At 37.1% G+C, this 27720-nt stretch overlaps 1 protein-coding gene across 5 annotated transcripts in view; it reads right to left on the reverse strand.

The window, feature by feature from the left end:
* Window positions 1–27720, reverse strand: part of Foxj3 (forkhead box J3) — a 93304-nt gene that overhangs the window by 45459 nt on the left and 20125 nt on the right. For all 5 annotated transcript variants that reach the window (XM_060379690.1, XM_021635019.2, XM_021635020.2 and 2 more), the window contains exons 2-3: window positions 25294–25354; window positions 9987–10311 (exon numbers count right to left, since the gene is read on the reverse strand). In XM_060379690.1, coding sequence (XP_060235673.1) covers window positions 9987–10311; window positions 25294–25337 — 369 coding nt within the window. In that variant the 5' untranslated portion in view covers window positions 25338–25354. The remainder of the gene's footprint in view (window positions 1–9986; window positions 10312–25293; window positions 25355–27720) is intronic.

A 27720-nucleotide genomic window follows, 5' to 3' on the forward strand; every position in this document is an offset into this window, starting at 1 on the left:
AAACTCCTAACACTAAAAACAACAACTAAGGCAAAGTCTGATGTAATGATGTGTACCTCAGTTAGGAGGCCAAGTTAGGAGGATTGATTACAAGTCAGAGGAATATACAGTGAGGTCCTGGTTTAAAAAAACAAACAAACAAACAAACAAACAAACAAACAAACAAGGCAGGAGCTGGAGCGATAGCTCCACAGCTAAGAGCACTCGTTGCTCACCAGGGAACCTGGATGGGTCCAATTCCCAGCATCCATATGGTGGCTTCACAGCCCTCTGTAACTTCAGTTCCAGAGAATTAGATGCCCTCTTCTGGCCTCGATGGGCACAGTACACACACGGTGCACAGACATACATGCAGGAAAGACACCACCCACACACATCAAGTAAAATAAGTAAATCAAAAAGAACAAAAGGAAGGTTAAGGTGAAAGAATGTACTTCTTATATCTCCAGCTGGCTGACAATGTTAAAAGAAACACCTTTAGGGAGAAGTATAAAACTAAATGGAAATTAAGATCTACAAAAATTAAAAGTACCAGAAATGGTTAAAAATAAAATGGAAGTATGTTTAAAAAAACTTTTAAATTTCTTGTAATATCTTTTAAATATCTAAAGAAAACCTAGTAGTTGATTAAAAGACTCAATATACAGATATAAGTAATATAGGGCAGTAAGATGGCTCAGCAGAAAAAGGCACCTGTAATACACAGCTGGACACTGTACTGTACAGCACAAGAAGGATGGCATGAGTTCACCCCAGAACACAGGATAGAGGAGATGTACCCTCTAGCCTCCACATCCATGCCTGCACTCTCTATCTCCATCTCTCTCTTACAAATATTAATTTTTTTATTAAAAAAAAAAAAAAGAGGGCCAAGTGAGATAGCTCATCAACAACCCTGCCCTGACCTACTTCTGTCTACACCTGACCTCTGGAGCCCATACAGAGTGAAAAGAGAAGATAACTTCACAAAGTTAACTTCTGACCATGGTGCACACAAACACACAATACATGAAATTTTAATTATATTAAAACAAAATGTATAAAAAGCTAGAAAAATTCAGTTTCTGAAGTACTACATGGAATATGGCATGCAGTTAAAGACAATCCATGTTTCAGCCCTCTTAAAATTCCTGTGTTGAAATCTAATTCCAATGTAGTAATACCTGGAGGTAAGACCACTGAGAGATGGCTAGATCATGAAGAAAACTTATGGAAAGGACTTAGTACCCAAAAAAAAAATTCTCAGGGAGCTCATCTACTCCTGCTCTACCACCTAAGACTTCACAAGACAGCCTCCATGAGCCCAGGATGTAGGCCTCAACCAAGACTAGAAAGAAGCTTCCTATCACGTCTGTCAAAACCCTGATCCTGCACTTCCCACCTCCAACACTTTTGTGAAATAAATGTTTGTTGTGTGTAACCCACCTTGTCAACTGTGGGGTTTGTTTGTTGTGTGTTTGTTAAAGCAGCATGGATGGATTCTGACAGATGAATATAGTAAAACCTTAAAATTATTTCTAAAAAGGAGTAAAAGAGATGCAAAATTTAAAATGTAGGTAACATGAAATCAAATGCTGAATCCAAATATACAATCAAACAAACTGTAGACTTCATCTACCCATCTTGAGTATTTTTCAAAATGTAAAAACTCTAATAACCAAGATGGCCAAAGCTCAGCCATAGGATACAGGCCTTACTGTACTGACACAGGCAGGAAAACATGATTTTGAGGCCAGCCTTGGCTACAAAATAAGACCCTGTATAAACAAGAACAGCAATAAACAAACTTAAAATAAGGTTAAGGAAAAAAAGAATAACTATTAAGTGAAGAGATTCCCCTTCTTCAGGAAAGAACAAACTTCTACCTGGTCTTCCTCCCTTAAAAGAGCTTACATGTTAGAAATGTTCAAGTTTCTTCTCCATCCTTTCTTCATTTGTGTACTTGTTGCCTAGTCAATCTTATGCACAGCTATGGTGTCAGTGACTATCTATGATACTTGATCTAGATCTCCCTACAGACCTTTCTCTCAAGTGCATAATTTATTTCAAATGTTAATTGGGCTTTCGGAGAAGCCACTCAAATTCATCCTGGCTAAAACTAACTAAATTCGATCTTTTTGCCCAATGTGGTCTCCCAGTTTCCCTTCAATTAAAAGACAAAAATATTTACACTGTTGCTCCCATCCAATCTCAAGAAACTTCGTTACCCCTAACACCTCTCTCCTTCACCATCCAAAACAACTCTATCAAGTCTTAGGTTGCTTAGCTGACAGTCACTCACCTGCTTCACCATCTTTCCTATTACCTCGTCAGTCCAGGAGCTCCCTAACACTAGTACAGCCTCCCTCCGACCTGGTGCCCACACCCTCTCTGCCTCCCCACAGTGCAGGCAGTTATGTCTGAGCACTACAAGTCTGATCCCAGCCATTTATTTATCGATTTTATAAAAACCCAATATTCTTAAACATTCAAAGGCATGCTCTGAACTACCTTACTGTCTACATTCTTCCACGGAGATGGCCTTTCTCACTTTTGAGGCTTTTTTTAAGTTGCTGAATGTACAAAATTACTGCCCCCAGCCTTACTTCTTTCCAGCCACATGAATATACCCAACATTTATCTGCTCTTAATTTAAATTATCAGTTATTTTTTAAGCATTATTTGTATTTACATGTTATGTGTTTGTAGCTGTATGCCACATGTATACAGGAACCCATGGAAGCCAGAAGATAGTGTTGCAGGAGCTTAGGAGTTGCCCAACATGGGTACTGGAATCTGAACTCATGTCCTCTAAAAAATTACCATGTCTTCTTCACCACTAAGTCATCTCTCCTCTTCCCAGAAGCCCTGGCTGACTTTTCCTTTTTAGGTCAGATCTCCTAACTTCTTTATCTTCCTGGATTTCTCATCATGTTGCAACTATGTTTAATAGGTTTCCTATTTCACATTGCATTCTTAAACAAAATGTAAACAGGCCTCATAAGGATTGAGACTCTGCCATCAACCTAGAACCTAGACTACAATGCTTTTTCTGTAGTCATCAAAAATCTGTTCAAACACATATCAAAAGCGTAATAAAAACACCCATACATACATACACCACACATGTCACTGCTTCAGTCTTTGCTGCTTCAGGCTTCCCAACCTGGGTGGTGTTTATCTCCAATAACCCCAAGAAAAGTTAGGAGAGTAGCGATTAGAATGATCCAAGCTGGCCTAGAGAAAAATGGCTCAGGGTAAATATTAAAGACATACTGCTTGGCATTGAAAACCCCACCCCCAAAACAGTTTATCAAAAAGCTCAAGATATGGGGTTGGAGAGATTGCTCAGTGGCTAAGAGTACTGTCATTTTAGCAGAGAACCCAGGTTCAATTCCAAGCACCCAGAGCTGTCTGTAACTCTAGTCCCAGCCAATCTAAAACTTTCTTCTGGCCTCCACAGGCACCAGGCATATGTGTGAACAACACAAACATGCAGGCAAAACACCCATATACATAAATATTTTTTAAATATTTTTTTAAAAAACATCATTATGTATTCATATTGATTTCTAGGTTCCACTCAAAATAATTAATTCAAAAACTCTTGAGAGTTTCCATCCAGGAACCTAAATTCTAAAAGCATTTTACTGCTTTTTATCTTAAACTGGCACCTCTAATCCAATCAACATTAGATTTATCTATCTGTATCTTTTTTTTTTTTTGGTTCCATTGTGACTTTCCTTTTCTGTGGGAAGCAGGACACAGAGAGAGAATGTTTATCAGGTACATAGAATTTTCAAAATTGTTCTAAAGTTCTTCCATCCAACCTTCTTTGTTGGGAGTTAGTGGAAGTACAGAATGCCCCTACTCAAATAAAACCATCCAACACAAATTTACTGAGATCATCGCGATTCCTCTGATATCTCTGACTTTAGGTTGTATCCCGAGAAAGTATGACACTGTCAGATTGCTCTAGTCAAAAGCTCAAAGGCTGGGAAGGATGCTCAATGGACAGTGTCTGCTGTACAAGCACAAGGACCTAAGTCTGGGCCCCCAGCATGCAAATACAACAGCCAGGTGCAGAAGTGCACGCTTGTAAGACCAGTCCTGGGGGCCAGGGAGCAGAGAGAGGCTCCCGGGGGCTTGAGGCTCCAGCATCAATAAAAGACTCTGAAGAAGTGACTAGGGAAGATATTTAGCCCCACAGGTACCCATCCAAGCAAGCAGAGCCACACATCTATGCACACATACACAGACTAGTTTCTTCAAAGTGATTAGGCATGGTTACTACTGCTTACACTAGTTCTAAGGTTTCCTTTTTTCACTTTTTTGTTATCCTATATCCTAATGACTTATAAAGTTAATCTTCCTCAGAAAAGTGATCAGCACAAAAATTTTAATTCCTTTCCCTCTATTTCAGGTTATAAAATAAGTCAATTATGAAATATTCAGAGTTATCTTTAATAATGCAATCTCCTTCAATGCCTTTACATGAAAGGGAGCTTAACTAAATATTAAGGTTCTATCTGACATGGCAAGGTTTCCTACCCTGAGTGACCCAATTTATGAAATAAAAATCTTTTTTCTACCCTCTATTCAATCAATACAGACTTCACAAGCTGTAAATGCCCTTCCAATTGCCTCAATCTACCTCATCCATACCTCAAAAGGACAGAAGCAGCAAGACACAGAACTGCTGAACAAATCTAAGGAGAATAAAAACAAAGGCCTCTACAAAGAAGAAAAAAGTAGTTTTCTTTGGTCTCCTGCTCTTTCATTTGTGACAGTCTTACTGTGTAGCTCTAGCTGTCCTGGAATCCACTACGTAAACCACACTGGCCTTGAACTAAAGAGACCTTCCTCTAACCTCCCCAGTGCTAGGATCAAAGGCATATTCTACCACACCCAGCTTTTGGTCTCCATATAAATATTCAAAATATATCTAGGTCTGCAAAAAAGAAAATTAAAAGTTGAGCACAGTAAATTTTAGGCATCCAGTGTTTTAAAACTCAGTGAAAGAATAAATTTTAATGAATATGAAACAGTAGTCCCTGGAGATACTTAAGTCTGCCTGAAGCAGATGGTACCAGATTATCTTTCTGGGAATCTTTTATAGTTTTACAGAAAAAACAAAAACCAAAACACACTTTTCCACTCCCCGCTCCACCCACGGAAGACAAGCAGGTTGATAAGGAGCATAATCAAAATTTATACACTGTTTCTAAAAAGTAAAGCATTAAGTTTCTCAGATGGGCGGTCTTATACATTAAGATCTCTGTAATCGGGTTCATTCCAACTCTCTGCTAGGAGCTCCTATAATCATGTGTTTAAAAATACATTAAAATAGCCCTCTAAATCCTCAAAATTAATTGCTATTTAGTTTCCCTTAATAGCTTTCTAAAAATTCCCCTTCCTTTTACTCTAGTAACACTTTATTCTTTGTACCAATTACTTTAGAATCTTATACTCCCCATTAGTTCTCAGTAACTACACCCTTTAGAGTTAACACTTTTTATTAAGCCAAAGACAAAAATGGATATAATTATGATTTAGAAATTGTAGCTGTGACCAACTGTGTCAACAGTAACGCAGGATTCCACAATTCTCTGAAGTGCTTTTTATATAGCTTCCTAATTGTGTGTTACATGTATCGTCATTTAATAAAAAGAATAAACAATCTTAGGGACCCTGTACTAACTTTCTTAGTGTTTCTAAACCCACATGCAGTGAAGAGGAGAAAGTAAGCCCTTGAAGTTAAACTGAAAAGATTGGTAGACCACGGGCCACACAAAATCAAAACAGACACATTTATTATACAACAGATAAAGAATCCTGGAATGAGAAGTATCTAGAAATTGGGAAATTCTACACAAAACCCCAGACTTCTTACTTCTCTTAGGGAGGAAAAATATGAAATGCCCACTATGTGACCTAATATGAAACACAGAGCCAGAGCACACTAGAGATGCAGCCACTGGTTCCATACCTTTGTGTTTTACCTGTCTGGTACCTTCAGGAATTCAGCTTTACATCCACTGATAAATAATCAAGGCTCTGACAGGCTTTCTTACTTAATTTAGTCATTTTTTTCTTTCTATATACACCATATTTTTCCTGCTGTCAAACAGATTTCTATTTCCCTAATCCAAACCCTGGCAACAAGCACCTAGAATGCTTGGCAATAAAAACAGAAAATATAGTTTGTATAAAGTCCTACCACTTTTTTACAATGATGTTTGATTCTGAGGTTTAAAAAAAAAAATTTGGCTGAGCAGTGGTGTCACATGCCTTTAATCCCAACACTTAAGAGGCAAAGGCATGTAGATTCTCTGAGTTCAAGGCCAGCCTAGTCTACAGAGAGTTCCGTGACAGCCATGGCTACACAGAGAAATCTTGTCTCAAAAAACAACAAAAAATAAAACAAAAATTGAGGGTTTTTTTTTTTGAGAAGGGGTGGGTGGGTAGGAGTGTACAGACATGGGAGATCAAACCTAGGGCTTTATGCTTCCTAGGCAATCACCTACCACTGAGCTCTATCCCCAGATTTTGTAGGTCCAACTTTAAAATATACTTCTAGGCTGAAGAAATGGCTCAGAAGTTAAGAGCATTGGCTGCTCCCTCCAGTAAACCCAGCTTCAGTTTCCAAGACCAACATAGTGACACATAACCATCTATAACTTTAGTTCCAGGGGATCTCTACTCTCTTCTGCCCTCCACGAGCAACAGGAAGGCATGTGGTGTACATACATACACACAGACAAAACACTAATACACAAAATAAAAATAATTTTTAAGTCTTTAAAAATGTACTTCTCCCACTGAAATGTTGTTAGATTCACTCAAAGTATACTGTTAAAAATCAATTTTCATACTAGTAAGTCAGTTAAGAGAAATTTTATATCTGTAAATTAAGTTCAACCATTCATACAGTTTTGGTAAAATTACAGGCTATATACTGCTGCTGGTTAAGAACAAGTGCTGAAATTCCCAAATTACCATGTCTGGTACTGAGTCTCGATGCTACTATTCTCTATCTAAAAATTTCTGGAAATTTGTTTTCTTACTTTTACAACTGGACAAAAGAGTATTTACTTAATAAAGCTGCTGTGTGACTTAAAAAGACAATGGTATAAAAGCATTTAGAATAATGTCTGGCACATAGAAAATCGAAAAATGCGACTATCATTTGAGTAATTATGTACAGGAAAAAAGGAAGAAGACAGGCTATTTAAACAAAAATAAGTTCTGTAAGATTGAACTTATCAATAAAGCATGTATAAACACAAAAAAGATTCACATGAATTCAAATAAGATTACCTTATTGCCTAAGCAATAAGGTAAAAGAAAAACAAAGCAAGAAATTGTGTTCACAGATAGCAAGATGACAGGAAGGTAGAAAGGAAAGCTGAGAGCAGGAATCACACTTTAATTCAAGCTGCATTAACTAAAGCTACTAAACAGAAACACCATGCTGTGGTACGGAAGAGACAAGAGAAGCTGCAGAGCGGCACAATCCTTCTCCTCAAGACATCTGGTTATCTTCCACAGCACATGGCACCTCGCAGGTGCAGGGTATGCAAGCAAAGATCTCTAAAAATGTATGAGAATTTTTAGGTACTAAAGGTAGTAAATTTAAAGGTAGTAAAGTGGGACCGTTTACTAGAATCTGGAATAACTATCATCTAATATAAACCTAAAACTCTATAAACTTTTTTTTTGCACACACAAACATGCACACATACACACTAACACACAAAAGCATGCACATAGCCCAGATAGCGCACAACTGAGTAACTCCTATGTAAAACATTAATAAACATGTGCAGAAGTAAAAGAAAGCAAGCTAGATTACTTGTTATATCATATAGTCACTAGGCAACTAATGTGATGGTATATCAAAAGGCTCTTTAAATATGTGGCTGATTCAAGAGCTGGCAAGAGGAAGGTATAACATGAGCAGTGGTGTCACATGCCTTTAATCCCAACACTTAAGAGGCAAAGGCATGTAGATTCTCTGAGTTCAAGGCCAGCCTAGTCTACAGAGAGTTCCGTGACAGCCATGGCTACACAGAGAAACCTTGTCTCAAAAAACAACAACAAAAAATAAAACAAAAATTGAGGGGTTTTGAGAAGGGGTGGGTGGGTTATTCTGGAAACAAGAATAAACGCATCCGATAAGCATTACCAATGGTCAAAGTTGCAATGATTTGGGGGATGATGAGGGTTGGGGATGTAGCTCGTAGTAAAGCATTTGCTAGTTAGAATGTTGCAGACTCTAGGCTCAATCACCAGTAACAAAAAGTGAAAATGCCATATAAAGTTTTTGCTGAGCATGATGACACACCCCTTTAATCACAGTATGAGGGAGGCAGAGACAGAGGATCTCAAGTTCAAAACCATCCTTGACTACATTGTGAGACTGTGTCTTGAAAAACGAAGGACTAAGATAGTTTAGCTCAAGCAAAAAATAAAAAGGGTGATAATGCTAGCACAAACAAACAAACAAAAAACCCAAAAACAAAAAACCAAGAAAACAAGCACTTACTATCATGAATACATGACTGAACAAATAAGAAAAACCTTTCTCTTTAAATGTGAATTATGTGTCCACCTGTATATATGTATGTGCACCTGAGTACAGGTATCCATGGAAACCAGAAGTGAGTGCTGGGTTTCTTGGAGCTAGAGTTACAGGTGGCTGCTGAAATATAAACTCCAGCCCTATGCAAGAGCCATCTCTTAACAACTAAGCCATCTCTCCAAGGCCAGAAAACATCAGATTTTGTTTGTTTGTTTGTTTTGTTTGTTTGTTTGTTTGAGTCTCTCCGACCGGCCTCACACTCAAAAAAGCATGCCTGACTCTGCTTCCCTACTACTGAGACTGAAGGTGATGTGCACAAACACAAAACAACAATGAATGCTAAAATTCATGGACAAAGTTTAAAAAACAAAAAGTGTGTTCACATGCTCTCAAAATATCTCCCCACCTTACAGTGGAATTGCCCAGAGACATCACACTGACCAAGAAACTATGGCTGCGGTGACATTTGATGCCTGTGGTAAAAACAGGGAGGCCACTTCTTTGTTATTCTGCCCCAAATGCATTAATTCTCACATGAGAAACCACCACCAAACCAAAAAGAAAACAAAAAGAAAAAAAAAATTCACATTTCTGACAAAGATTTTCCAACAACGTCTAAGTCACAAAAGATAGTAGTATGGGACATTTACAAATTAGAGGGGAATGGAGACAAAATGACAACTGAATTGCAATGTGGGATCCTGAAACACAAAAGACACTGAAGGAAAAACAATGAAATCTGAAAAAAGCCTAGTCTGATCAACAGTATTCTACCCATAAACATTTTTGGATTTGATCATAATGTGGTTCTGTCAGATATTAACGTCAGAGGAATCTGGTCAAATATATGGAGAAAATGTTTTTGTACCTCTTATAAATCTCCAAGTCAAAACAAAAGTTTATAAAAACCCATGTATTAATGCAGTCCTATTTTACTATTTCTACCATAGCTTCACTGTCAGCCCATCTGCACAGTAAGTATCGCTTTCTACTGACTGCTACATCCTTAGTGCTCTCATTCTATGTTACATCAGTCCCATGACAGAACAAAGCCCTAACATGCTACTTCCCAAAATAAGGCAATCCCTAACTACACATTTCTAGGGCCAGCAAAAGGTTCAGTGGTAATGACACTTGCTGAAAAACCTCAAGATTTGAGGTCATCTCTGGTGACCATAGAGTAGAAAGAGAAATCTAACTCTAACAAGTTGTCCTTCAGTCTCCATGTGCGCACAGTGGCATTACACACACCATCAATCAAGCAACAAAGTTTAAAAGTTTTCCCATTTCTGGCATCCTAAATATGGTTAGGTCAGAATCTAACCTTTAATTTTATAGCTTTCCAAGCTTTACTTTCAATAGCAATTAACAGTATTATCAATGTTTATTTCATAAAAATCTATAATTTAAATAAAATACATACCTTCCAACCACTGCCAGCCTCTCTATAATACGGGAAGTTATCACAAATCCACTGGTAAATCTCACTTAACGTCATCTTCTTTTTGGGTGAGCTGTTAATTGCAAATGTGATGAGACTGGCATAGCTGTAGGGAGGTTTTCCATCTTTGTGCTGTTGGACTTCTTCCTGATCCAGCGTTGTGTTTGGGTCAAGGAGTGTATTCTTCTTAGAAATTCCCGTTCCATGTGCATTTTGTGCAGCATCAGATTTTTGAATGGCTGCTCTCATGGTGAGCTGTGGTAACCAGTCCATAGATGTTAAGCTGCTCTCCAGTTCAGATGTCATCCTGAAGGGAAAGAGACTCCTTAATGAATTTCAGAGACACAGCCCCTACTCTGCTCAAAATAATCCAACAGTCACAAACCTAAGTGTTCCAAAGTAAGAAAAAGCCTGATTTAAATTTGGAAGGAAAACATTGAGTTACATTAACAGACAAACTAAATATTTAAGGGATCAACATTTCCTTTTTTTTATGTTTTTCTCTCTAAATCATGAAGGATTTAAAATACAATACAGACAGCAACTGCTAATGTCAATCTTCCAAAGAAAAGAAAAGAAAAGAAAAGAGAAAAGAAAAGAAAAGATAAGAGAAAAGAAAAGATAAAAGAGAAGAAAAGAAAAAGACAGAAAGAAGGCAGCCAGGATCTTGGTATAAAAACTCCTATCAGCAGCCCAAGTCCTTAATCAGCAACCCACACATGCACAGAGAAAACACCATGTAAATATTAATAATACTAGTGTAGGAGCATCTTGGGAACATACTATGCACCTTTGAGTCCCAGAAAGAGGGAGAAAGTGGAAATAGAAGGAGAGAGGGAAATTAATGAGGAAGAAAGAAGAGGAGAGATGGGAATAAAAAAGGTAAAAAGGAGGAAGGGAAAGGCAGGGAGGAGACAAAGACTCAGAGACCTAGAGCCCTACTATATCATCTTATTTTCCTAATGCTCTGAGCCACTGTTTTACCTTGCTTCTCATAGTCCCTCCTCCTTTTCTGAAAACCAAAGGTAAATTTCCCTCAAGGGCACCTTCAGGAGTCTTCAAACAAAGAAACAAACTCATATTATTCCACCATACACTGTAGCAATGCTCATGCCTGGTGTGAGTATATTATATTCGGGTGAAATAAGGATGTGCTGATTTCAAGATACTATACCAAATGAGTAAGGGAAAGGACCTGGAGCTTACAGCCTCTGACCATCAATTTATAGATAAAAAAAACTAAAGGCCCGCTGATGTTAGAGGTTGCTTTTATATAGGTAATTAACAGAATTAAAACCAGAGCCCAGGGCTGGAGAGATGGCTCAGTAGTTAAGAGTGCTGTCTGCTCTTCCAAAGAACCCGGTTTAATTCCCAGCACCCACAGGGCAGCTCACAACTGTCTGTAACACCAATTCCAAGGGCTCTGACACCTTCACACTAATGCACATAAAATAAAAATTAAATAATTATTAAAAAAAAAAAAAACAGAGCCTAGGTCTCTTCTGTCCAGGTCAATAGTTTTTCTATATCTTTTCTGTAAAATGAGGATGATAATTACAGCCATACCTATGTGACTGATCTAAAGTAATGTCAGGTAAAAAAACTTAAAAAAAAAATCATAAAAACAGGAGCCATTATCACCGTGCAGTCACCAAAGAAGCATTGCTATTATGCCCCTACATGCTATTGCTGCAGCTGCCCCAGGACGCTCCCTGCACACAGCTTTACCTTGTCCAAATTTTAAGGCAGCTGTTACACACATTTCCCACATTAACAGAAAGCTGTGTTTAAAACTGAAATATAACTGTCAGTAGTAATACGAACTTAACACTCTCAAAATATGTCAGCATGAAAGAGGTATTTAAAATGTGCAGCAACACATTTAAAAAGACTTCATAATTGGTATTATGTACGGGACTATGCTTGAGTAATAAACACACAAGAGAACCATTGTCAATTTCTTGCCCTCTGGGAAACGACGGCTTAATCAATATCAGACATGAAAAAATTGAGTGAAGGAACAATGTTAACTGCAGCTACTATAAAGGCTCAGGAAGGAAATATAGACTTCAGCCCTGGAGGCAGGAAAGAAAAGTCTTCATCTGTGTCTTAAAGAAAGTGAAGATCTAAACAGCCCAAAAAGGACATACTGTGTCAGAATTATATCACGTTGCACTTCTATCTCCCGTGCTAGTGCAAACATTAGGTATTCCATAAAATTTCTCAAATACAAAGTCTGAAAAGGAGGAGGGAGTTGTTTCTAATTTATTAAAGTTTACATACTTTTGGTAATAAGGTTAAAAGGTGCTTCCTTTTTGATACTTAAGCTAGAAGCTGCAAAAATAAACAAGATGAACATTAAATTTGGTCAGAATACCAGTAGCTTCAGAAAGAAACCTATTAGTGGAACAGTGATGACAGTTCACTTGTGTAAGAGACAGATGGTAGTGAGCTTTAAAAGAACATAGAAAGCTCTAAGGAATCTTGCTATGGAAATCTGGTTAAGAAATGTCAGGACACTTTACCTCACCCCATTCCAGAAGCCTCCTTGCTGGCCTCCTGGACTGACTTCTCATCATCCTTCCTTACTAATCACAAGTCCCATGTATACACTCAAAGAGAATTTAGCAACACCCTTCTCATGTCATCACAGCCGAGCACTTCTGATGTCTCTCTCCCAACACTACACCTTTAACACATTTTCAAAATTTTTAGCCTTTATTATTGTTTTATGAATTCTTCTCTAAATTCCTAGAGCTGTTGTAGCTTAAATTTGGCATTTAACTCAATTCATTTAAGTTCATCATATGTCTAAGCATTCTACCTTCACTCCTGTTGCACACATCCCCACTGAGGACAGTGACCATAAACTAGTATCTTTGGTGCTACCTAATAACATGCAGGTACAGATTATCTGGAAGGGAAAAAAAAAGTAATCCTATTCATTTTCTGAAATGGCCTCTCCTTTTCTCTCTGCCTGGTTTTTCTCCAAAACTCAAACCAAACATATCTCCCAAAACAAAAGCCCAGTCAATTACTTTTTTTCCATTCTATACCTCCTAAGATGAAGGAGAACCTCTTCTTACAAGGCACAGATTAAATAAATAGCACAGGCTTTATATCCAAGTTTAATACCCTGTATCACGGAGACCCTTAGCTCCTTGAAAGAAGGAACTTCAATAGTTAAAACAGCGTGTGTGTGTGTGTGTGTGTGTGTGTGTGTGTGTGTGTGTGTGTATGCATGTGTATGTGTCTAAGTCTGTGTTGGTACAAGTGCACACACACTTAATCACACCAGAGTACCTGTCAAGAAACAAACACCTGTTGGAGACTAAAAGAAAACAAGGACAGAGTAGCTTAGATAGCATATGGAAGAACATTTACAACAGCTACATCCTTTATAACCTGGGAAAGGTACAACCCAACACAGACTGACACCAACAGTTTGACTGGAATACCAGAGAAAATGGTAAGATAGAAGCATAGAGAAAAAGAACATAATGCTTGTGAAAGAAATGGAAATGAAGAAAAAGGAATGAAAAAGAACTGAGGTTTAAAGTTCTGAAATTGATATGGCATCTCTTTTACTTAAAAGAACCTCCAAAAGGAATTTTTCTCAACTTTTAAAGCATTATAGAGTATCAAAGTATAACAACATAACAGGTGTGGTAGTTCATACCCACAGTCTCAGCATTTAAGAGGCTAAGGCAGTAGTACTGAGTTCAAAGCTAGCTGGGTCTACTGAATGAGATCCGGTCTCTTTCAAACAATACACTTCTCAAAACTAAGTCATGACATGTGGGTAGGGAGATGGGAAACTAATTTCCCTTTACAAAACACCAACAAAATGATCTCACATAGGCTTTTACTACCTTATCACACTCCTTTGGCTTCCACCTGCACTTTTCCTCATTCCCAAGGAGTAGCAATGCTTACTCAGAAAGCTTTCCAATTCCAACAGCAAACAGAATGATGGAGATGCTGCATCCAGCGGAGTAAGAGGAGAACACAAGGAAAAGTAAAAAGAATAAGCCTTATGATGGTGATGATTCTGCAACCCCAAATAGTACTGAACCCTTCATTCCTGGAACTTGTATTTCACCTACAGATTTGGCAGCAGATGAAAAATTGCACAAAGGAGAATTCAAATGAAATATGTGAAACAGACACTGGCTCCTTCTTGTCACATGAAACAAAGCCCTAAGAGAGAAGAAAACTGACTATAGAGTTATGAAATGAGATAAACTACAGATCCTTAGCTTAAACACAAGCCTGTCCATGGCCTGATGTGTCCTATAAAGTGTCCTGAAGCTCTGTAAGACTGAAAGACAAACTCTTGCTTCTGAAATGCAATCTGACACCTTAGCAAAAGAAATGTTGCCAAGCACGGTAGCTCATACCTTTAATTCCAGCACTTGGGAGGCAGAGGCAGGCAAATCCCTGAGTTCAGACCAGCTTAGAAAGCTCTGTTTCCCTCAGGGATTTACTTTTGATGTAATGGAACCTCTTCAGCAGTGGATGGACCCTTCTTAAAATAATCTCCACAATTTATTAACTACTTAAGATTACAAAGAAAACCACTTATACTAAGTCTGAATTTTAAATATTGCTACTCAGTGATTTTAAATGCACATACCCAACCTTACAAAATCATCAAGCGACCTCATTAAAATGAGCCCTTCATTTGACTAGACTACTCAAGTCACCCAGGAGGTGATTTCAAATTTTTGTAGACAGCACATGAAAACTGAGAATATACTTATTGCACAAATAAGACCTTTATTCCATAATAATGATCCTTTAAACAGCCCCCAAGACCTCCTTACTCCATAAAGGAATTCTGAATCCATAGCTCTCAGGTATAAAAGCCCTAGCTGGTTATCTTACAGGGAAAGACAAAGGTGTAACAAGGAAAAGGAGATGTTTTCATTGTACAGAACCACCTGATTAATCCTGACAAATATAGTTTCTAAATTCCTTCTGTATTTTTCTTCTTTTGCCTTCTATTTTCTTTCCACAAAATCTTTTCAAAGCAGCTATTCACTGTTCCATTAAGGAGAAGGAACAGCAGTAAACTACTTTCCACTAAGGCATAACTAATCTGTTAAAACTTTAAGAAATGACCTTTCCAAAAGACACGCCAAAAAAAAAGAAAAAAAAAAATCTTGTTGGTCTAAATTGAAAATACAAGATGAAAAAATTGTATTTCCAAATAGGTAATTCAGCAAATAAATAACAAAAGGTCACTCACCAAAACTCAGCTTTCATAAATTTTCTTCCACTTCTGAAGTCCTAAGAATCTTTACAATACAAAGTATGTAAAAACTTTTAGTGAGATTTAGTGAGAACTGCCATTAGGAGAAAAAAATGGGGGGGGGGGGTCTCAGAAGCACGTTTCACAAAAATAGGTGAAAAAGAATCCTGCAAGGTTCTTTTGTAAAGTCCTGATATTTAGAAAACAGTATTAAGCTCACCACAGGAAGACAGGCATAGTACTACCATGTCAGCACTCAGAAGTTAGGAGGAGCATCAGTTCAAAGTCAGCCGCAACTCCTTATCACGTCCATGGGCTACATGAGACCCCAGCCCCAAGCCCCACCCCAAATATTTGCAAAGGAAGTAAATTCACAACACAATCAATTTTTCTGGATTAGGGAATTCATTGTGCTAAAAAAAAAAAAAAAAAAAAAAACTTTTTAGGATAATCTAAATCTCTGCTACTGTGGAGAATACAGAGGAAAATGTCTTTAGTCAAAGCTCTCTTCATAGTGATCCCACATTTTACACAAGTTAATGTCATGTGGGTTTCTTCTCTAAGTTAAAACTCTAACTACTCCAATTCTTTCTATGAATTTAATAAGCACAACACATTCACTGTTCTCTAGATGCTCTGCAAATTACCCTTCAACTATTTAGTCTTAGATTCAAAAACAAATCTTAATCCATGCAAACCATACTCTCACCAAGAACCCTGTTAAAGGTACAAAGCTAAGACAGGTCAAAATGCCTTTTTTTTTTTTTAAATTCATTACCATGTGTGTGCAACATCTGTATGTGTATGTACACCTGGATACATACATGTGGAGGCCGGATGTCACTGTCAGGTGCCTTCCTCTATTGTCCACTAACATTTTCCCTGCTAAGACTAGGTCTCTCCTGAACCTGGAGCTCATTAATTCAGAGAGTCTAACAGGCCAGGAAGCTCCAGGGAGCCTGTCTCTCCCTCACCAGTGCCAAGACTGCAGGTGCTTGTCATCACACCCACCAGCTTTTACTTGTGTGTATAAGTGAAAAGTGTAGGCCTGTGTGAGTGTATGTGCACCACATGAAGGCAGGGGTCCAAGGACACCAGGAGAAGGAGTTGTAGCCTCTGGAAGTGGAGCTACAGGTGGTTGTGAGCCACCATGGAAGGCGCTGGAAACAAACCCAGGTCATCTGCAAGAGTGGCTGGTGCTCTTACCTGCTGAGCCACCTCTCCAGCTAGCTTTTTTTTTTTTCAAATGGATTCTTTTTTTTTTCCAAAAATCCATTTTTTTCTTTTTCTTTTATTAATTACACTTTATTCATTTTGTATTCCCCCATAAGCCCCTCCCTCCTCCCCCAGAAAATCTAACCTCACATCCTCATACTTATGGAAAAGCACTTTATCCACTGAGCCATCACCCCAGTCCCCAAAGTATTTTTATTCTACATACATACAATTCTTATCTTTAAACTATTTTACTTTAGGCTGGGTGTAGTACATGCCTTTAATATTGCTCGGAAGCAATGATCCAGGCTACGTATCAAGACCCTGCCTCAAAAGAAAAAAAAAAAAAACTATTTTACTTATATATATTTAAAAAAAAATTGTGGGGAAATAAACTATTCTACCATTAATGCCATACACTCTCCATTTAAAACTTTACCTATAGAATTATATGAGTAGGCCGGGCATAGTGGCACACGCCTGAAATCCCAGCACTCAGGAGGCAGAAGTAGGCAGATCTCTGTGAGTTCAAGGATAGCCTGGTCTACAAAACAAGTCCAGGACAGCCAAGGCTACACAGAGAAACCCTGTCTCAGGGGAAAATATTTATATGAAAAAAAAAAAAATTAGCTAAATAGGCTACTGAACATCAATCCCTTTCACTTATCACCCAAACCATCTCTGTGGCTGATATTTAAAAACCAAAACAGAATTTGCTATTAATACTTCTAACGCTAGGTTACTTGTGCTCACAGTCATTTTTCCCCATTAAATTTTATCCCTGTCTCTGTTCAAACCATACTGCCTCAGTTCATTATCCAACATCTCTTAAACATTCTGCCTCCACGGCATTATTAGTATTAACAAAGGGGATCGGGAGATGATGCACTAAATGCAAAGTTTATGCTGCTGCTTGCAACTTCCATAGTTCAACAGCTCTCAGAATATGGTCCAGAAAGCTCTCTCATGATGGTGTAAATAGTCAGAACTCGTTCATAGGCTAAAAAATTCCACACTATAGATTTTAAAACCAAGGCAAAAAAAAAAAAAAAAAAAAAAAAAACCCTGCTATCTATTATGAAAGTTTTCCTAGCCAAAAGAAGTCATTAAAATAGCAGGCTTTTGCACACAGTACACAAAACCTGGAAGGTTTTAAAATCTCCAACTTATCAGTAAGTCTTAAATCAGCAATGTGACACACCAGAGTGTGACAAAAAGAAGTTTATATTATTTACTATCATTTATATTATAGTATCAGTTCATAGAACTGTCATGAAAAATATGTTTATTTCAAAAGCATTTCCAGAAGGTTATCATACACTCCATACTATCTATCTTTAGATTCCTTGTTTCAATTTCAAGACTGGTTTAAAAGAAAAAAAAATCAGATAAAATTTAGTCTACTACATAAAAGCACTCTAATTTTTTATAAGACATGAACCAAAAGCTTAACGGGGTAGACAGAGGGAAGAATCAAGGTGGAGAAGACATTCAACTAAAACTAGAATTTCAGAAAATGTTGCCCACAAATGTTGTTCAGAAAATGATGTTGTCTTCCTTGAAGCTGAAGACAGATATGTAGTTCCTTCAACACTATGATGACTTAAGGAAGAAACCATCACATTAGATGAAAAGGAAAATAGAGTCAGACATGATGGCACACTACCTATAATCCTAGCACTCAAAATGGTGAGGCACATCTCCATCTCCAGGTCCAGTCCAGCCTTGGCTACATAGGAAGACACTTTCAAAAACCAAGAGCTAAGGATGTAGGTCAGTGATAGAGTGCTTACACAGCATAGACAAGACTCTGGGTTCAAGGACTCTGACTTAAAAATAAAAATGAGCAGGACGTGGTGGCACACATTTTGTAATCCCAGCACTCAGGGAGACAGAGACAGGCAGATTGCTGTGAGTTCAAGGCCAGCTTGGTCTACAAAGTGAGTCCAGGACAGCCAGGGTTACACAGAGAAACCCAGTCTCAGAGAAAAAAAAAAAAAAAAAAAGAAGTTCATGTGGACTCCTAAAAGATTTTTTAAATTTAATAAATATAAACATTAATCTAAAAACTCAAGAAGCAGAACTTCTGCTCTATGAGCAGATACCAATTTACATAAAACATCAACTTGTAGTAAAAAAAAATCTGGAATTTTGGTTTCTTTTTTTTCCATACACATTAAATAAGTAAACACTTATTTTAAAACTTAAAAAAACACCATATAGCACATGGCTGCTGAATGACAGACACATGTCTGTCATTTTGCATGTCCAAAACCAAAGAGGAAGAAGAGAACTCTCTTCTTAGGTATTTTTTAAATGTCATGAGAGAAAATCTTCCTGAACCAGAGGAAATTTTATCTAAGTCCTTCCCTGAAAAGATAATCTATCAAATACTAGAAATTTCAGAGCAAACAATATATCCCCTCCAATAACTTTCTCACACTTCTTTCTGTAATTGCATACAAGAATATAAACAACAATTTTTAAAAACAACTTTAAGGATATAATTAAAACGGTACTAAGGAAAATAAGGAAAGGCAATTAAATTTTATTAAATTAAATGTATTCAAACATTTAAAAGTCCAAGAGATTAGAAAGTACAAATAATTTTATCAACAAATCAAAGACCAAATGAGTATACAACATAAATTGTTCATGAAAACACTTTATAGAGAATTGTTGTTTTTTTTTTTAAACACAAATATTAAAGAATGTGCTTTCATTTTAATTCCAGGTATAGAGATGTGGGGCTCCTTCAGGCTGTTTGCCTCATGCTCTAGCGGTGGTGTGGTTTTGATAGCTGCAAATAGTGATGTTTAGAATTCTGGGAACTTTCCAGAGGTTATATAAATGCTAAAACCTCAACAGGAGAGGTTGGTGGTAGGTCAGAGGGTTGTTTGCAGTTTGCTAGTAGCCATGGTCAAAGAAGAAACAAAAGGAAAAAAAAAAACAGATTCAGGAATTTTCCTAATTCCTCTCTCCCTATCCTTTCTCTCCTATTTAGTGATGTGGATGAAATGGGGATTAAGGGTGGGATAAAGAAGAGCCCACACAGGTCAGCTACACCAACTCATCACCACTATAAATACTTTGTATGAAAAGGTATGGAAAAAAAAAAAAAGAAAAGGTATGGAAGTACCAGCGCTATCTGGGTTGAAATGGTTACCAAAAAAAACCATAGGTAAAGATGTTATCCCTTAAAATATATTTGTCCCTGGAGACCTATCCTTTCAAGACTGTTAGTTGTTTGTGTTGTTTCTTGCCACCATTTCAGAGTTTCTCAGCTTTGCCATTCGGACTTTACATTATATTTTCTGTGCATTTTGATCTCTGTGAGATGGAGAACAGCCTGGCCTAGTGAATTCCTGGATACCCAGGATTATATAGTGATAATATCTCAAACTCACTGCCGCTCCAATAAAAGAAAATGTTTACTGGAACGTGAACATACATACATACATACATACACACACACACACACACACACACACACAAACCATACACATATATAAACTAGTTAAAGGATGGGAAAAAGAAACAAAGCCTAAGGAAATAGCATAACTTAATAATGTTATCAAGTAGTGAAAAGACTGTGATAGGTTAACACAGCTGTAAGAAAATTGTACAATGGATAAGCTTCTAAATCATATTCAAATGTTGGGGCTACAAAATGGCAAATAAAATAGAATGAAGTTTCTCTTAAATTTTCTCACTAGGTTTTTAAGTTTTCTTTTAAGTCAACCAGAGTCTACCTATTTAATGATACACACAATGATCAAATCAGGGCAGTTAGCATATCTATCACTGTTAACATCCATTTCTTTGTAAGAACTCTCAAGAGTTCTTCCCTAGCCTGTTATCCCTTGCCCCCTTGAAATGCCAATCCCCAGTGCATACTATAATCATGCAGCATAATACAACACTAAAATATACTCCTATCTAGTTGCAACACCCTACCCACTGACCAACTGATCCCTAGCAACCAAAAATATCTTCTGGACCCTAATATGTAGCCTGGACTGGCTTCAAAATCAAGCAATTCTCTTGCCTCGGTCTCCCAGTGCTGCGATTTTAGGCTTAAGTCCTAAGCCTAGCTAAAATTCTTCTAAAACTTATCTTCATCTGTTCAAGAACACTACAGTTGTTATCTAATTTTCAAGTTACTACTATAGACATGTTAGGTTCCCCCCTCCCAATTAAAATACATGACTAGCAGTTTTCAACACGTACACCAAAACTGCAATATAGATAGCTCAACAGAATGGAGAGCAAACAAACGCAAACACATATTCAGTTGCTTTTCAATAAAAGTTCCAAAACAAATCACTGAATTGAAAAAACGATATTGAAACAACAGATTCATCTGTATGGAGGGGGAAGATGCTCTGACATCATACACAAAAAAGCAGGAAAAAAAAATAGATAATAGACCTAAATGTACAATCTAGACGTTATAGAAGAAATCGTAAAAGAAAACTTTATCATCTTTCATAGCTAACACACAGACATACAGAGCTCATAAGCTGAAACTGATAAATTGCAAGTTTAAAATTTTATGTTCTTCAAAAACGCTGTCTGAAGAATGAAAACACATATGGACAGGGCAGGGTTATCTATAAAAAAACATCTCAAAACGAATTTGTATCTAGAAATAGAAAAAGCTCTCACATATTTGTAAGGAAACAAACCAGTTTTTTTAATGACAAAATATCTGAACAGGTACGTTCACAATGTCAAATAACCACCTGAAAAGACGCCTAGGCACATCAGACAGAGGATAGCAAGAATTAAGTATTGACGGTAGGATGTAAAATAGTGCAACTGTTTTAGAAACATTTGGTAGTTTGTTTTTTTTTTAAAGTTGAGTACAAATCTATCACATGATCCAATCCAACTTTTACATATTTACCCAAATCTAACCATATATTTAGACATATATGTGCACACAGATTTTCAAAGCATTTTTATTTATAATAGATAAAACTGGAAACATCCCAAATGCTCATCAATGGGTGGATGGATAAATGAATTGTGAGTATACACAGCCAAAGCAGAATAACTACTGATAGACCAGCAACACAGACATACCTCAATATTATGCTGATCAAAAGAATTACTCTATTTTGCTTTGAGAAAACCAAATTCCAAGTGTACTGGTACATTAGGTGAAAAAAGTCATGTGATTTGTAGACATCTGTTTATAGAGAATAAATACTCAAGGAAAAACTGCTTTGTTGTGAAGTTTTCACTGACGCTGAGTACTCAGATATAAAATATATGTACATCTCGAAATTCAAATCCACCTTAATCAAACTTAGGAACCAAACAGGTTCAACTCTGAGAGAAACTGTGTCCACCAGGACCTGACCTCCACCCTTGCCATCTCAAACCCAGGAACTGAATGGATGCTGAAGACCTGTTATCCTCACCATTCACTCTCAGCCAAACTCAGGACTTAAAGGCAGCAGATTCAGATTTCACAAGTACCTGTTAATCTTGAGGCTTTCTTTTTGAATGTTTTCACATGATTTTTCAAAACCTACTAAAGTTTTTCAGCAACATGCAGGCATTCTACCAAAATCACATTAAGACAGGCTAAAAGAGATCTTAGAAAACATTTTTTATGCCACATTTCTGAGCAGTCTTCTGGAACAAGTAAGGCAGTTCTTAAGTCATTGCCCCTCAGCTGCAAACTCCAACACTATCCCACTCTACTCTGCTTTGCCAATCTGGAGCTAGGATTCTCTGCAAACTATACTTCTGCTTTGCCAGCTGGCTTCTTTAAAAGGTCTACCAAGAAAAGGTCCAAAAAAAAACAGACTGCAAGGCTAGAAAAGGAAGAAGTGAATTGTATCTTCATTCTCAGAGCCAGGTTGGCATGTGCCTTTAGCCCAGTAATTAGGGAGGCAGAGGCAGGCAGATCTCCATGAGTTCCAAGCCAGCCTGGTTTACCTAACAGATCCCAGATTAGCCAGAGCTACATAGTAAGACATGAATGAATGAATGAATGCATGCATGAATGAATGAATGAATGACAAATAAATAAAGCAAGCAGACAGACAGGCACCCACACATGCCTACTCTCCCTTAACAAAGGCTTCTTTCACCCAGGACCTGCCCAAAGCACAAGTAAAACCAGTTCTCAGTTTTTCTAACACTTGAGATCTAGCTTTGTTGCAACCAATTCAGAAACACCAGCATCTTCCTCGGAAGTCTAGGTCTCAGTCCATACACTTTATCTTGCAAGCTAAGACACCAGCAGCGGTCATGGAGCAACTTCTCTCCTGCACTCCCATTTCAAAGGCTCATCTTTCAAAACTACTAAGATTTTCTCTAGGCACCAAGTCCTTTGAGTATCTGGTGTCTTAAGTCTCTCTTCAAAATGCCTTAAAGAGTTTTACTCTTATCATTCTGTTACCTAGTTAACAACTGCATCTAGTTAAGATTGTTTCTATTAAGGTATCTTCTGTCCAGATATCTGGTATGGTTTCTAACTTATAAATAAAACCACAGGTGGTAAAACAATCTCAGTATGCATGTATACATGATATGTGTATATCATATATACATATCATATATATGTATATACATATATATATATATATACATATGATGATATCATCATCCTGTAATTTTTTTTGGTCTGTTTTTTTTGAGACAGGGTTTCATGTAGTTCCAGGCTGGCCTGGAACTTACTAGGTAACCAGATAATCTTGAACTTGTGATCCTCTTGCTTCCATTTCTCAAGAGCTGGGACTACTACTACTTTCTTATCTGAAAAGAGCTTCCACTGAGAAAAACCAATGACAAACAGTCCTCCTCTTCGCACACATACCTCTGAGAATGGAAATTTCTGTTTTTGAGAGGAGCCATACAGAACACTATAGAAATGAGTCTTTACTGACTCTGATGTTATTGGGCTTCAATGTCTGAGCTGATAGATTTATAGCTATATTTAAAAAAAGCTGACTCTAGAATATTTTACACAAGAATTACAGCACACTCTGGGTAAATATAGACCCATCTTAGTTCTATAACCTTATCAAGTAAATAAAACCCTAACTTAATCATAAATACTCCAAACAATTTAAAAATATCAGTCAATGGCCTTTTTACATGATTGTTACACCATGTCCCATTATAAAATATTTTTAATTAAATCTATTCAGTGCAAGTACAAAATCTACAAAACAGCTTGACAGTCCCAAAATTTTAAGTATTAAAAAAAAGAAAACTGACTCTTCCCATCATAGTAAAAAAAAAAAAAAAAAAAAATCACCACTAAGTCAATTTAGTTCTGCATCAGCTCTGAGATAAAAGAAATTGACAGGTTTTTTCCCCCAAAACTATTTCCAGAACAATACAGGTATCCACTGCCTTCGAAGGAAAAAAAAAAGAAAGAAAAGAAATACAACACTCCAGCTAAGTAGGTGAAAAATGCATTCTCATGGGAAAACTGCCACAATGGCATGAAATTTTCCAGAAACAGTTTTGCTCCAATGAACACTTGTTCTGAAAATCCAAAAAGGCAAACTCACTGTTCACTTTCCTTCTCTATCATTCTAGAAAACCAGAATCTGTCTCAAGCCTACATAATCCTTAACTTCACACTCATGACACAAGCAATGTGTTGTCACTTCCTCTTGCCCTCTATTCCTCATATACTCTGTTCCAGAAATGCTGGCCAGAATAATGTTCCTCAAACAGAGAAGAGCCTCCTACTGTGGCAAGTCCTAGATTCCCTCTACTTAGTGTTCCATTCTCTACATACCAATACATATACATACACACACACACACACACACACACACACACGGCTCTTCCATCACTCTTCCATCTCTTCGCTCAAATGTCTCCTTTTCAGTGAAGCTTTCCCCAGATTATTTTAGCCTACTTCTCTAGTTTAGTCTCTTCCATTTCCTCCTCGGCCAACTCACTATCTGACAAATAGTTCTACTTATTTGCTTAGGAAGCAAAACAGCAGCAACGATGCTTTATGTACCAGGTGAATAAATGATACTGACTACAGCATCCAGTAACTATAGCTGTTGTGATTAACATTTTAAACTCTATATTTTAATTTGAAAGCCTTCAATAAAAATTAAAATGCTTCCCAGATGCTTGATTTAAAGCCATGAGCCACCATAACAAGCAAGGTTACTTTTCAAACCCTGTTCTTGAACCAATAACAATCCCTCAGAGGCCACTAAAAGAACAGAACATGGAGAGTTTCTTATTTGTCTGCTTTACTCACTGAACCTAACATGAGACTGGATTCAAAGAAAGACTCTGGCAACTTTAAAAATCTGAGACCACTAGCTTGTATTAAACTTAATTCCTACTTTCTACATTTATTTGCTTACTGTAGAAAAGGGTCATCTAAAGAATATGCTTAACCACTCCTCAGAAACAAGTTTGTCAGTAATTTAGTTTTTAATAATCTGCTACAAAGCAACCAAAATGCATTTTTTAAATTAAAGCATGTAGAAAACAGATTAGATGTTTAAGAAACAACAGCAAAAAGTGTAGTAATGTTGTTTCATGTTCAAGATTATTCCTGGAGATTAAGAACAGATCTAAATCCCATTATCTCAAAATCTCTGTAAGCATAAATACCCCTACTCTATCAAACTGCACTATTTCACAAAACAGCCGCATTTTTTCTACAGCAAAGGTGATTTATTGTACTTCTCTGGGGAAACAGAATGAGGACATTCTATAACAACACTGCTACTCTGAGCCTCACCTTGAAATTCACTGCAATGTGACATAACCAACTAACTTTTCAAATATTAGATGTTAAAAAAAAAAAGCACTCACCTTAATGAAGTTACAGATGGACAAGTTTGTCCATACAAACCCATCTGGCCACAAAGAGAATCTAAAAGTAAAAAAGAATTCACTATTAGATGCTTCAAAGTAAATTCAACTATAACACAATTCTAACTAAAATGCTGAACAATCACCATTATTAAAACATGTATGAATGAAAAGTATATGACAGTATCAAAAACACACATATCAATCACACAGAAAACACACAGTGTAACTTTGACACCAAAAGGTGCTGAGACCTCCTAATATTTAACAGATTAGTCATAGCACAGTGTGTGTCCAAAGTGTTTGTAGAATCTTAGGCATTCCAGCAAGAAACCTGAAAGCTACCATTAGCACTGAAGGTCCCATATCATCTCCCCAACACAACTAGTCTTCAATAAAAAGTGCTATTTTTATTGATTTTGCATAACAAATGTCACTAATACTTCATCTGAGAAAAAAATTGCAGTGCTTTAAAAATCAGTTAAGAGCAGAGTAGCACTTGAGTGAAAGGGGACTTGAATAGTTCAGATTGTTATATACTACTAAGGCTTATTTTTTTATTTTCTTCATTAAAACTTGGGGATAATACCACCTATCTAATTTTATGTAGTAGCCATTACAGACTTCTTTAGAACCAATGAATAAATGTATCTGTTAGCACTACTATAGAACAATGGCAGAATGCCAGTATTTTTACTAGACACAAAGATAATCGATCCACAAATGCCTAGGTGAACAGGTACTATAAAAGATAAAAAGAGGTTAAGTACACTATGTGTAGAGTGTGCGTGCGGTGAGACATGAGCAACTGAAAGCAATGCTTATCCTGAACAGCCCGCTTTTTTCCCAGTTCCAACACAATGCTGCTAGGCAGCATTTTAGACAGTGTTGTAAGAACTTCTAGGTTTTCAAAAGAACAAATTCAATCCTTAACTGGACTCTTATTTTCTAAACAATATAATGGCCAAATAAATACCTAGATTTTATTCTAAGTTTATAATCTTTGATTAAGAAACTTAATGGGTTCTCAGAAACTAACTGAAGAGACAGACACTTCTGTTTCTATGGGATAACAAACAAGATGGATGGTCTGATGACCCTAACCACTGAAAATAATTTAAATACTGGCTACATATGTTAAAACACTTAAAAAAAATCAAATACTTGGTATGAAATGAGGGATGAGAGTATAACTAGATGCCGATAAGAAAACTATAGAGGGAGACGGAATACTAAAACCAGTCTTTCCTGGACATTCTGACAAACTCTTAAGAATTACAACTTGCACTTTAAGACCTCTCAAAGTAAAAGCACCAAAACATAGGTCTTATTCAAGAGAAATGAAGGAAAAGTCTTTTAACTCCTCGGCACTAAATGCAGACAAGGGAATGGGGCTAGTACAATGTAGTGACATCTCCCTAGCACACAAGCTCAGAGCTAGAATTTTGCTTAAAGTGCCTGTAGGATATAGGAGGAAGTCACCTTTGATCTAGGTCTGGGGGAAAAAAAAAAGAACCCCCCAAACAGGGGTTCAAAATAAATGAATGTGACTAAAGGAATTCACAATTGAAATATAAAAACCAGAAACAGGTCACCCTTAGCAAGAAAGAGCAGAAATATCAGCACAGTCAAACCAAGAGTTCAAGTATAAAGCAAAACCTTTTTCTGATGTTTTTACTACACAAGTAAAAACACTAGCACTGTATTTTAAAGCCAATATGCAGATCAAACCCTTGTCTGTCTCAGAAGGGTGCCCTCAGCTCTCCAACCACACACAAAACACTGCCTCTTGAAAATCCTAAACTTACCATTCCTAAAAGTGACTCCATCATCTTGATAAAATAGCACTCTTTTCATGTAAGCTGGCTCTCAGGGCTCTATCTCAACTCTTTGTTAGAGCCATTGTTTCTTTCCAACTCTTGGCTTCTATGAAGTACACCTTCTCTAAACAGTCCTGGCCTTTTAATTCTATTCCTCTACAAAGAAATAACTTTGTAAGTGGCTAGAACTTAATAAAAGTTGTGAACATCTAGAACTTGGTCTCTTCCCTCTCCACCTTGGACTCTGCGAGGCAGTAATCTGGGTGCATTTGCTCTTCTGACCCAAACATCACCCACAGTAGTCTGGTACCCATGGGTAGATGGCAATGAAGAGTGTTGGAGTTAGCCAAAACTCATTTTTGAGTTTTTAACTCTTTAGAAGTCATATTCTCCTATTCTCCTATTTTATTTTTTAAAAGGCAAAGGAAACTAAAGATAACAGCTCTGTGGAAGAATACTTACCTAGTATGCACAAAACCCTAAATTCAATCTCTAGAAACACACACATACAGAGCTCTTTCAAAGTTCAAAGCTACTAGAGACTCAGCAATTCTATTTAAAGACATACGTATCTCCAAGTCAACTTACATATTCCTATAAAAATCTG

The sequence above is a fragment of the Meriones unguiculatus genome, chromosome 3 (assembly GCF_030254825.1).
Source record: "Meriones unguiculatus strain TT.TT164.6M chromosome 3, Bangor_MerUng_6.1, whole genome shotgun sequence".
NCBI classification, from domain to species: domain Eukaryota; kingdom Metazoa; phylum Chordata; class Mammalia; order Rodentia; family Muridae; genus Meriones; species Meriones unguiculatus.